General features: G+C 33.6%; 1 protein-coding gene, 1 long non-coding RNA gene and 1 pseudogene across 5 annotated transcripts in view; 1 reads left to right on the top strand and 2 right to left on the bottom strand.

The window, feature by feature from the left end:
- The window catches only part of LOC149903248 (uncharacterized), a 309864-nt gene extending 306892 nt beyond the window's left edge, over window positions 1–2972 (top strand). Inside the window, exon 2 of the long non-coding RNA XR_016457401.1 lies at window positions 2565–2972. This is a non-coding gene — a long non-coding RNA (uncharacterized LOC149903248). The remainder of the gene's footprint in view (window positions 1–2564) is intronic.
- On the bottom strand, window positions 1091–6823 carry LOC149903247 (cytochrome P450 CYP12A2-like; annotated as a pseudogene). Its single transcript, XR_016457400.1, has 9 exons — window positions 6619–6823; window positions 6315–6439; window positions 5454–5607; window positions 5038–5150; window positions 4812–4928; window positions 4377–4655; window positions 3641–3800; window positions 2190–2402; window positions 1091–2008 (listed from the first exon to the last, which is right to left on the bottom strand). The product of XR_016457400.1 is annotated as a cytochrome P450 CYP12A2-like (transcript).
- Window positions 6824–7285: 462 nt separating this feature from the next.
- On the bottom strand, window positions 7286–12009 carry LOC149903246 (cytochrome P450 CYP12A2-like). 3 transcript variants are annotated; one of them, XM_090108600.1, is made up of 9 exons: window positions 11920–12009; window positions 10033–10157; window positions 9796–9929; window positions 9478–9590; window positions 8999–9115; window positions 8603–8881; window positions 8367–8526; window positions 8036–8248; window positions 7286–7865 (listed from the first exon to the last, which is right to left on the bottom strand). In XM_090108600.1, exons 1-9 carry the CDS (start codon window positions 11943–11945, stop codon window positions 7542–7544), a joined length of 1491 nt encoding a protein of 496 aa, XP_089964726.1. In that variant the 5' UTR covers window positions 11946–12009; the 3' UTR covers window positions 7286–7541. The 3 variants fall into 3 exon arrangements, with proteins under 3 accessions (XP_089964726.1, XP_089964725.1, XP_089964727.1); XM_090108599.1 differs by lacking the exon at window positions 11920–12009 and adding an exon at window positions 10992–11470; XM_090108601.1 differs by lacking the exon at window positions 11920–12009 and having other exon boundaries at window positions 9796–9948; window positions 10033–10252.
- Between the last annotated feature and the right edge of the window lie 1293 nt (window positions 12010–13302).

Here is a 13302-nt window from a genome sequence, read left to right as displayed (position 1 = left end):
TTATCCGTCCAATAAAGTATTACACGATAATATTAAAATGTCACGTAAACTGTCAAATACAGGCAATTAGAATACGTTTTTAAAATGGTAGTTTTATATATTAAATTAGTTGACATTACATTAAAATTTAAAATCGTTAATAAAATACAATAATTGGAGATATAATTTTTTTTATAGTAAGTACTCTTCTCTTTTAAAATTCGTGTCCATTTTCGACGTCAATATAATAAAAATAATAAAAAGTGAAAAAAAATCGCAGTAGGATGAAACCCACTATAGTTGAGCCAATTTAATAGGCAACATTTGACGTCTATCAATTTTATCTTCATAGGGTGGTAACCTGCTTAAAAACATCGATTAAAGCGAATTAATCGATACGGACTTGAAACAATTGTCAATCGAACTTGAAACACATGTCAATAATTTATGATGATTTTTATTCCCAAGTAACCAATGCATTCGATTCTAGATGTCAGATTTCGATTTTTAGAGTAACGTCTCTGGTATTTATAAAGAAAAAAGGTTTATTGACACAAAATTGTAGCGACGTCAGTTCTTTAAATAAGAAAATGTTTACTATGTTTAGAATGGTTTATCAGTAAAATCAAATCTTAAAATTAGTTGCATCGGTCATTATTATTATAAATATGTAATCGTAATTGAAAAAAGATAAGCAAATGTGCAGTTCTAACAAAACGAAATATCATGTTATTCTATGTTGTCGTTACTAGGTTACGTTGTTGAATTTTGTTGAACTGTCAAATGTTGCCTATTAAAATGGCTCTACTATAGAAAAGGAGGAAAATATGATAAAAATGTAAGGAAAAATAAATTACGGTCAATTCGAGTTCGGGAAGTGGGAGGGGGCTTTTAAGTCTCTCAAAATTTTCAAATTTACAAGTCCTACGAAAAAAAGTTCAATTGGCGAGCCAAGCCTTACTATAGTTTTGGCGCTTTGTTTGTATTCAGAAAATTACATTTAAGGCCGCCTTACCGCAAGAGTGTCCAAATTAGTCCATTTTTATTATAATTTTAATTATTCGCTCAATTTTCCAATAAATTAAGAAAAAAAACAAAACAAAACAAAAAATAATGAAATAACAATTTTATTCAGCCTTTCACAACTTTTATTTATATCCTTATTTTGTTTTCACAAAAATAATACTTTTCATCCATTTACACGAAGTAAAAAACACAAAATCATTTATAAGATTTACTTAAAATCTAAAGCCTAAAAATTTCAGGCCTTCACTCCACCATAAATTTATTTATGTTGACTGTTTATCAACGAATCCCTAAATGCATTACACACACTACCATTAATTTCAAACACACACATACACATCACATATACATACATATAGGTTGAATTTAGACTACCTACTAGTTTTATTTAATTAGGTCATATGGTCAATGGTCATAATCTCTATCATCTTTGATAAGGTCAGAATGTATGACATTATTTTGATACTAATTGTTTTTCATAGTTATAGTGGTTAAAAGCACCTAAGTATATAAAAGTAAATCCGACATTTACTTTTTTACATTATGTTTAGTCATCGTGACATATCACACACGTGATTACTCAACTGATAAATACATTTACACAAATGCTACTCTAACTATAGGTACCTTATTGTCGTACATAATAATATATTCGTTTGAGTGGGAATATAAATAATTCTTAGATACGCTGAAACTTAAAATGATATGGTTTCTTAAAGGTATTCGTGACTCTAGTGATCTTTTGTGGTTCCGGGCCTGTCCACTCTACACTCAGATTCCGTATCATTTTCTCTATTAGAATCTCAATCTCCAACTCGGCTATTCTTCTTCCAATACACGAACGCACCCCAAAGCCGAAGGGCTGAGTGACCATGGGATGAGTGTTGCCGTGATATAAGGGGTCCGACTTTTCGACTAACCATCGCTCTGGTATGAATTCTGTGGCTCTTGGGTAATGTTTCTCCATTTTGCTTAAAACTTCGTTTGGAGATAGGATATCAATCTGAAAACCGATAAATATTTTATTTATTGACTCTCTTGATATTGATAAATATCAATGAGAGTAAAATGATCACTGCGTATTGAAATACCTCTGAATGAATTCAATGGAGTAAAACTTTCATTACAGTATTTTACAGTGCAATGTGAAGTGAAAGTGGTATATGTAAATTAAAAGAAATTACCCCTGCAGGAATATGGTAGTTAGAAACGACATGTTCCTTGGTAGTTCTTCGTAAATTGGCTGACACGACCGGTTGCACTCTCTGTGACTCTTTGATGCATGCTTTCAAGTATCTTCTACTAGACGATGATGAATTGATTTCTTCGCGAAGTGTCTTCTGGACATCAGGGTTACTTGCCAAATTATACAATAGACCCGTAACTCCGAAAGCCACCTATAAAAAATTGTTTATAAGAATACCTCAATCACTTTACATAATTTCAACTTTTCAAGCCATAGATAAACAAAATGCTGGATAATAAATAGATAAACAAATTTAAATTGTAATTTAGTCTGTTCAGTTTGTCATTTGAAATTTCGTTATGATTTAAGCAAGATTTAATGGTGGCAGTACACATTGGGCCAACGTGTTGGGCCAACGGGTTGGGCCAACGTGTAGAGAGCTACTTGGCGGTATGTTGGCTTCATTAGCCTAGTTGGCGCCAATATTGGCAGGCCAACCGAATGTTGTCGGTTTTTTGTGCACACATCAAAGGATCTTGGCGCGCTCCACAAACAGCGTTCACACGTTGGTGTCTTGTTCAGTTTGTTGTTACTCGTCAGCGGAGACAGTATCGTTGCGCGTCAATGAAATTTACGTTTAACCATGTTCCGATAGCGATGGCGGCGCCGAGGTTTTACAATTCGTAGATTTGTATCGACATGAAGGAATAATTTGGAATCCACGGCATGAACTACACAAAAATAAAACCATATGACTCAATAAATTAGATGTTCTATTTTCTATTTATTATATTATTCTAGATGTTTTTCTTATCTAACTTTCATACAATGCGATAAAAAAATGAATATATTTATAAAATGAGTAAAATAGTATTAAAAAGTTACTTGTTCTTAAAAATTAAATAACAATATACAATGAGCATTATTTTGATCAAATTGTGCTTTATTACATAAATAATATTATCATTTAATAAAATAATATCTAAAATCTAATCTTTAAAGTTTCGTTTTATAGGTAAGTAGTTAAAATTAAATTAAATGTAAAATGTACACATTTTAAACATTTGAAAAAATCTAAACATAATAATGTTTTATTTATACAGTTATAAAAAAAGGACAATAGAGATTGGAAAATGGTATCATCGCAGACGGCAGAGTACACTCATTGTTATTGATGCACATGTACGTAATAATTAAACGCACTGTATATAATTAAATTGCCGCGGCTGCAAGAACTTCTACGGACTACGTCTATCTTTGAAGCGCCAATGCAGAATGATCAGTACGCCAATGTGTGAACAGGAATCTTGATATCCTTCATTTTTTCCCAACACGTTGGCCCAACGCCTTGGCCCCATGTGTACTGCCGCTATAAGAGAAGTCTGACAAACGGTATAGACTATAGATTAACTATATTTGTCTCATCGTATAGAAATTAGAAACACTTACCGAATCTATTCCTGCTAATAACATTTCGCTGGCCATCATTATGGCAACCTTCTCGTCGACTGCTAGCAACTTTTCAATAATACTTTTATCCTCGTCTGGAATATCATGTCCTCGTTCATTTATTTGTCTCTGAGCCTCCTTAATGAATAAGGCACTTGTACTGTAATAAAAAAATAATTTGGAAAATCCAAAAGTGCACGCCTCATAATTTTTTTTTAATAAATATTTATTAATTATTATTTTTGTTTATTTAATAACAATTAAACCACATCGAATCAGACCCTGAAAAATGAAAGGGTTCTATTCCTGAGCATACTCAAGCGTAAGAGAAAAAAAAAGACTCGATTAGTAAAGTATTTCGGTCGCTATCGTGTTAACAAGAAAAAGGATCCGCACATACAGACACACGGACGTCCAAGACAGAACTTTTTTAAACTGTTTTTTAACTAGTTTAAATAACAAAAATGACATCAAAAATATCATGAACGTTAAAAATAGTGTTTTTTCTTAATATGTGTGTGTATGTATTATCTTACAAGTGCAATGTATGATACATAAAGACATTTTAAGTTTGAAAAATCAGATGTTTTGCGCGAAGTGACAGTAGTACCCACCTCAACGCTTCGCTTATGAGGCGTGCAATACAAAGGTTCACATATTTAAATCCCTATATTCAAACAAACGTAGATTTTAATGAACTCAATGCAATAATATAATAAATTGTGATAAAACGTACTTCCACTGACGTTCGTAGGTGCCCAAGATTTTACGGAATGTCGGTGTCGATATATATTTCCACGGATTTGGCTTGAACTCCAACTCCCAAGTGTATTCAACAACTTCTTTCGCACATCTGATCAACGTCAATGCTGGATCGTCCTCCGTCAAGTTGTCTCGAAGGCATCCTATTCTACTTCCTAAACCAACGAAAGCTACTGATTCCAACGACCATCTTGTTATATCGTCCTGGAATCTCTCATTCATTAATTCAGTGTTATCCGTATTTTTAAGTAATCTGTAAAGTGTGTTTAAATTCATCGTATTAGAGATATACTCCTAATGGTTTATAGTTGTCATAAAGAATTATGTATAATAATTGGATGTATTGGATTGATTGGACGTAGGGAAGTTGTATAATCTCGCAGTTTAAAAAGTCGTCGTCAAACATTACCTGGATATAAAGTCATCTGCTATATCACTCAGCGCTGGTGCATACAGTTTTACCAGTTTTGGTTTTAAAAATATCGGATTGACTTTACTTCTGAAATCGCGCCATTGTGAACCTTCACTGAAATATAATAAATAGATGTGAAACTATGTATGATTGACATAAATATGAATTCTGTAAGTGAGCTAAAAACTGGACAAAATTTGTAGGTACGTTCATTTCAACTTACGCTGTAGTAAGTCCATACACGCCTTCAAACCTTGACTTCTTTAATTTTGTTCTATAGTATACCAACGTCTGGAAACCCGGGCGAGATGGAGTAACATCCTCTGATCTGAATATCTAGGAAGCACATATAATTACTTGATACATTGTCAGATCTTTTAAAATTTTGAATAAAACAACAATTTTTTTTGGTCCTTCAAGCATGCTTATTTTTTTGTTATTTTTTTTATTTTAGATAGATATGAATTAGAGCCGGTTCTTACAGGTAAGGTACCCGCACAGAGGATCGGCGTGAAATAAAAGCATACGGATATTACTGATTCGTACTACAAATGAATACCTACCAACGGCCTACCTTTTATCCTTACACTTTTATGTTTGTAGACCAATTGGGTAATTGATTAAATAATATAAACTTACCTGATCATAGTGTTCTAAACACATAAACTTACCGGCTCATACAATATCAACATATTCGCCCTTCCAAACATACCATCCAGTTTCACAATGGGTCCAAATTTGTCGTATAGAACTTTGCACAAATCATATAACGTTTTTTGCGGTCCCACGGTACCTAAAATGCAAAATGACATTAATTTTTGTTGTATTCCCCTATATTCTAAAGGAAAACTAATTAAATATGTAATTATTGGAAATTCATGTATTTATCGATGTAAGAAAATATGTAATTGAAAAAGCTTTATTACGAAATGTAGAAAATATTTACATTCAAACTTTTATATTTCGTACTATTCTACAATTTGCCACAGAAGTTGTGTACTATCAGTGCAACCTATTTATGTTACTCAATACGTAAACAATACTAAAACATTCTCGACGCATGTACAAGTATTGTGTACTCCGTACGTCTGACAAAAATCCGACGACAAGCGATTAGGAATGTCTTCAATTTTCATAGACATAATGATCGCTTATAATAGCGCAGTTTGTGTGGGCTCCGCAAAACAGAGGCAAAGGGCAAAAGGAGTTGAAGAGAGGCAAACACTCAGCTTAAATTAAATCATTTTTACGTCGTATATTGTCATCAGCGTCTGATAAATTGTTTTCATTGATCATATAGTACATACACTATTTCCGGGACATCCTGTATTAGAGGAATTCGATATCCTTTCAATAAGGTCAAAATAAAAGTAACTATATTAAATATGGTTATACAATTAATAGTAGATATGTAGGTCTAATTAATCTAATTACAAACCTATAACAGATAAGTAAATCTAATTACAAACCTATAACAGATAAGTAAATCTAATTACAAACCTATAACAGGGAGGAAGTGGCGCAAGGGTCCTACAAATGGTAGAGACGATAAACCAGGTATTTCCTTATATGATTTTAGCGATTGTGAAGGAGAATTCAATGTGGTCACATTGCGTATATACTTCCTGTAAAGGTAAAAAAATATTGTCGATCAAAATATGTAATACTTAGGATAATCGACGAATAAGTTTTAACAAAAAATATATTCAAACCCAAAAGTTTCGTTAAAAATATAAGTACAGTTTACGTCTTACTTAACTATCTGTTAATGTAAAAATATTAAATAATATAAAAAATAACATACCCGTGATTTATATTACGAGGTATGAATATACTTCGATTTAAATTTCGTATAACAGACATGTTAAAATTAGAACTTTAAACTTGTACACTGCGTCCAATGTTTGGTTCACTAATGTGCCCACTCATTCAAGGTAACGATCCTCACCTTGAAAAATATTCGAATGATATCTCTATCAATTGATAAAGCATAGCTACATGATGATGTTGCACCTTTACGATACCTTGTGAATTTGCGATTGATTGAATATTATCTATAAACGATTGATTTATGTTAATAAAATAAGATTACATATTATAATAAATTCGTATACTGCCGTTGTCTATAACATAGAAGATGAAACAAAACCGTTACATATTTTATTTCAATACACTTCAATATTAAAGTTAAGAATACCCATTTTAAGAACCCACCGCACTCAACTAAAATATTTCGGAAACTGTTCTGTTGAAATATGTAAAAAATGATGGTGGGTTCTCAACCGGTTCACGTGATTAATCATTTGTGTGTCCTCTAGAGAATTATTTTTCAAAAGTCTTATTGTACGATGGTAAATTTTAGATGATAAAATTGAAGACTTCCTATTGAAAAAATATTGGAAACCTACATCACGTGTAATCTAGTGTTATTGTCTTTCAAATACGCGTACGGTACGGCATGTATGATGTAAGGTAATACTAATACTTGTATACGTAGTATATTATTATTAGTCTGTGCTAATAATACGAAAATAAATACTTATAAACTCAAGGAGATAGACATAATTTTATTTGACACCAACAAGAAGTACAGTCAAGAAGGCGCGGTCACAGGAAAATAATAGACAAAACAAAAATTATAACTATCAAACATAGTATCACGCACGCATTCCTGGCACACATTCCTCGTACACATCCCTCACAATTATTCAACATTGTCAATGATACTTAAATACGCTGAAACTTAAAATGATAAGGTTCCTTAAAAGAATTCGTGAGTATGGTGATCTTTAGCGGCGGAGGTCCCGTCCACTCCACGCTCATTCTCCGTATCATTTTTTCTATTAGAATCTCGATCTCCAACTCAGCTATTCTTCTCCCAATACACGAGCGCACCCCAAAGCCGAAGGGCTGAGTGACCATGGGATGAGTGTTGCCGTGATATAAGGGGTCCGACTTTTCGACCAACCATCGCTCTGGTATGAATTCTGTGGCTTTTGGGTAATGTTTCTCAAGTTTGCTCAAAAACTCATTCGGGGATAGGATATCAATCTGAAAACCGACAAGTGTTTGGTTAAAATACTCTAGTATACATATTGATAAACGAGAAAACAATATTATTAATGAGCTGCACTTAATTTCCTTTGAGGGAATTCAATGCTGTAACTTTCATAACAGAACTTGTGTGACACACAATTAGTTTTCGAATTAAAAGAAATTACCCCTGCAGGAACATGGTAGTCAGAAACGATATGTTCCTTGGTAGTTCTCCGTATATTGACAGATACGACAGGTTGTAGTCTCAGTGACTCTTTGATACATGCTTTTAAATATCTTCTACTCTGCGTCGATGAATAGATTTCTTCGCGAAGTTTCTTCTGGACGTCAGGGTTACTTGCCAAATGATACAACAGAGCGGTGACACCGAAAGCCACCTTAAAAGTCAAATATTTCATATTTACGAATCAACATTGCTTCAAACCACAGATATTTAAAATATCTAAATCTTAATTTTAGTTGTTTTTTGTCAGAAATTAGTAAAAAATCACGTACAGAATCTATTCCTGCTATTAACATTTCGCTGCCCATCATGATAGCAACTTTCTCATCGATGGCTAGCAACTTTTCAATGATGCTTTTGTCCTCATCTGGAATATCATGGCCTCGTTCATTAATCTGCCTTTGAGCCTCCTTTATGAATAAGGCACTTGTCCTTAAATAAAATTAAAACTTATAATAATAATTCATGATAATAATTCTCAAATGTTTAAATAATGGAAAAGACGTACTTCCACTGCCGTTCATAAGTGTCCATAAGTTTATAAAATGTCGGTGTCCGTATATATTGCCAAGGATTTGGTTTGAACTCTAACTCCCAACCGTATTTTACAATTTCTTTCGCACAAGTGATCAATGCTAAAGCTGGATCATCTTCCGTCAAGTTGTCCCGTAGGCAACCTATTCGACTTCCTAAGCTCACGAAAGCTATTGATTCCAAGGAGCATCTTGTTATATCGTCATGGAATTTCGCATTCAATATTTCACTGTTGTCAGCATTTTTAAGTAATCTGTAAATTCACAAACGTTACAAATTGTATCTATAGTTATCATACATATCTATGCGAGTATATGGTCCTTATACATTTTCAACATTTAAGCATTTTGAATAGTTTCTAAGACATTACCTGGAAATAAAGTCATCTGCTATATCATTCAGTGCTGGTGCGTAAAGTTTTACCAGTTTCGGTTTTAAAAATATCGGATTGACTTTACTTCTAAAATCGCGCCATTGTGAACCTTCACTGAAATACAAGAAATATAGGTATTGTGAATCAATCATCAACTAAAATGTGTTTGTCTTTGAATAAAATATGTAGGTATTTAAACCACGATCGCGGGTCGTGGGTGGCTCTAGGCAATTTTCAAAATAAAACATACGGTATGTTCACAACCAGATCTATAAAATGACATGCGTTTTTCCTTTTTACTCTGTTATGCCTTTTTTTAATTAGAGAAATCTTGCATAGATGCCCACGGCCCCCAGAGAAGGAGCCAGCGTGGGTTATGTCGGACTCTTACTGACTGAAACACCACTGTGTTCCGTTGAGCCGCTACCTGACAAAAAGCCCTTACATCTCTTCAGAAATGTTCTCTTCAAACTTACGCACTAGTGAGTCCTTGCACTCCGCCAAATCTCGACTTTTTCAACACTGTTCTGTAGTATACCAATGTCTGGAAACCCGGGCGAGATGGATTGACATCCTCTGCTCTGTACACCTGAAAAGCATAATATACCATTATTTAGTACATTGTTGCAATTTTTTTCATGCAAAAATGCTGGTGTCATGTATACATTTTAATAAATTAAGATTAATTTATGTGGTTCCTTTATCCTTGTCCTAGGTTGTTAAATAGGACAAATTGAGTAGTCAACTTTTTACACGCAAGTAAAATATATTTTTTAATATTTTCTAGCACATACCTGATCATAGTGCTCCGGCTCATACAATATTAACATATTTGCCCTTCCAAACATACCATCCAGTTTCACAATAGGGCCAAATTTGTATAGAACTTTGCACAAATCATACAACGTTTTTTGTGGTCCCACGGTACCTATCAAATAAATAATATACTACAACATTCTAAATATATAGGTACATATATAATAATATTATTAAATAACTGGTAGCCAAATTAATGGTACCTTATTACTAACCAATAACAGGAAGAAAGTGTCGCAACGGTCCTATAAATGGAAGAGACGATAATCCAGGAATTTCCTCAAAAGGTTTTAGCGATTGAGAAGAAGGATTTAATGTGGTGATATGGCGTACATTTTTGCTGCAAGGAGAAAATATGTCAAGATATCATTGGAAAAAAATATTTTCTAATGTAAAAAATGTGTTGCTAAGCGAAAAACTCGATACTGGCCAGACTTATTCTGGTCCGGGAGCCAGCAGCAGATTTTATGACCAAGTTCCTCTCAAGCGGTAATTAGTAAAATGCATCAAAGTATAGTATTATGAAGCCTCGTGAACGTCAGCTGGAGCTCGGTTGGGGGGAAGAGCGGTTGTAGCCTCCCGTATCAGCTGACGGTTTTTCCACCAAGATACAGCCAGCTGACATATATATTTATCCACAGTTACATATAAGCTATCATCAGGTAAATTTTTGTTTGAGAGGAAATAACGGAAAATAAATTTTTCTTTAAATTTAACTTTCATGTTCGAGACACCAGCTGACGTATAATACACCATGTTGTAACCAGCTGACTATTTTTTTTCGTTGAGATATTGGGTTAGCTACAATTTGACAAATTTTTAGCTGAGAGGAAATGAATGAATGAATGTATTTTTTTTCCTATGTGCGTGGGAGGCTACAACCGCTCACCCCCCCAACCGAGCGCCAGCTGACGTTCACGAGGCTTTATAATACTATACTCTCATGCATCTGACGAATTATCTCTTGAGAGGAAATAGTTAACCAAATTTGCACCTGGCTCCCTAACCATTCGGCGCAAAGAAGATTCTTATGAAGAGAAAACAATAAGGGGAAATAGGGCAAAACAACGACTGCTGGGGCAGCTAGTTATAAATATTAACAGCAGAATATTTTATCTAAAAACATTTAAGCCGGACCCATATGGTAATGTAAAAATAATATAAGATAACGTACCACTTAGTTATAGTATGAGGTATGCAATAAGGTATGATTATATTATTTCGATTTAATTTCCGTATAATAGACATGTTAAAATAACTGCTCCTGATTGAATACTGAGTCATATTTTTTATAATTAGTTTACCAATGTGCCTACTAGTGACTCAAAATACTTTCGACCTTGAAAATTTTTTGAAAGATATCTCTATCTAAGATGTATTTAAAGTTAGTTATTGCTGAAGCTCTATCTTATATGCATGTATTTATTTTCAATTTATTTACGAAATATTCCGTCAAATCATACTTAAATCAACCATACATAACTTACACTAGAAACCTATTAGGTACATAATATTATGCTTCCCCTAAAGTTCCCATTCCTGTCATAAATAAATCATAAACCGGTGAAAAATTGAAGAATGACTTCAATATGCTATAATGTAGTAAAGCGCCCGGCAAACTTCTTGGCCAAAAAGGAGCGTGATCGGGGAAGTTTGCGCATCAAGTTTTACTACTTTTTTATATGCGCAAGCTTTCCCACCACGCTACTTTTTGGCCAAGAAGTTTGCCGGGCGCTATACCTAAGAGCTTGGTGGCGTTGTACAGACTACAGTAGGTACGTCAGTTTGCACCATGCAAGCAAAGGTTGTCTATCAGCCTCCTATCACATATTATAGCTATAGCTTGATAAACTATTGATATTAAATCATAGGAATTTAAAGTTTTTATCCTGCACATTTGCGACTTATATTGCTTGGTGTTGTAATTTTTAATGGGGGTGAAATGTCGACATTCAAAGTTTTTACGATACCTAAAGATTTATTTTTGGGGTTCCTTAATACCAAAGGAAAAAAAAGCGATCAGAAGACATAACCGCTTATGTTGCATTTTTGCAGTAAATATCACAAGGTAATCAAAAGCTATTAAATTATTCCCACCCTACATGCAGCCCTTTCCGTTGAAGATCATTTCTTGCTTCTTAAATATTGCTGCACCTGCAAGGCTTTAAAATCATTTTGTTTTATGAAAATGTTATTTACTTGCCACCTTTCATGTGCCATAATCCTATCCTACTCATAAATACGAAAGTTTGTTGTGTATGTTTGTTACTCTTTGACGCAAATAACTACTACAGAACCGATTACAATGACATTTTGCTGAATTTAGCACACATACAGACGGTAACTTGGATTATCACCTAAGATATCCCGAAAATCCCACGGGAACGGGAACTATGCGGGACTTTCTTTGAAAATGCGGGCGGAAAGCTAGTAGGTACACTAGTACACGTACAGCATAATTTACATCATGATTGATGAAAATTTAAGAAAAAATTATTAATGAAGCTAGTGCAAATAAGCCCTAACCTTAATTATATATTTTGTTGTCATCATGACATAATATTATTACATCCATACTAATATTATAAATGCGAAAGTAACTCTGTCTGTCTGTCTGTTACTCAATCACGCCTAAACTACTGAACCAATTTGCATGAAATTTGGTATGGAGATATTTTGATACCCGAGAAAGGACATAGGCTACTTTTTATTGCGAAATATGTTCCACGGGCGAAGCCGGGGCGGACCACTAGTATAATATAATTTGCTTGTAAATATTTTTTTATCAGTCACGTTGTCTTAGTCATGATGAGTTTCATATTTTATTAATACAAAAAAAACCGTTGACGATAATAGTTCCTTAAATAGATTGCAATCGTTTTTTCCTCGTTAGATAATATAAATAAACACTAAACACAAACATTATATTTCTGTCTACAAAACCAAACTATATACGTAAATTATTTTTTGTGCTTTTTTGAGCTCAATAGCTAAGCACAATAAAAACTACGACATAGGACAATTCCTATGCAACCTAAATCTGAAATTTCATTTGTATGAAACTTTTAGTTTTTGAGTTAGTTACGATTTACGAATTTTTTAATATCGGAAAATTACTATGCATAAGTAGAAAGTTAACTACTCCATCTTTTTTTACCTACGCATATTTATTGTTTATTCTACCTCCCCTACCTCAATATTCTTTCCTAAACGGTTTCTGGGTCTACCGTCTACATTACTCACTCTACGCTATTTTTTAACACATACAGGTGATTTGTGAAGCTAATAAAAGCGTGTTAAAAACGTAATCGGACAGAATTAATATTATCCTGCTAAGACTAAGACCAACTGTAAATTATATTATATGTAGTTCTAAACAGATCTATTGTATTAAACCTTATCTACTAGGTATATAAAAATAAGTCGGGCCTTCCTTCCTGACGCTATAACTCCAGAATGCACGAACCGATTTCCACGGTTTTGCA

The sequence above is a fragment of the Colias eurytheme genome, chromosome 13, assembly GCF_061535395.1.
Source record: "Colias eurytheme isolate Ceu_HAF_F1 chromosome 13, ilColEury1 Martin Lab GWU primary, whole genome shotgun sequence".
In the NCBI taxonomy this organism is placed as follows: Eukaryota; Metazoa; Arthropoda; class Insecta; order Lepidoptera; family Pieridae; genus Colias; species Colias eurytheme.
The sequence above is the reverse complement of the archived record's forward strand: the minus strand, read 5'-3'. Positions and strand labels throughout refer to the sequence as shown.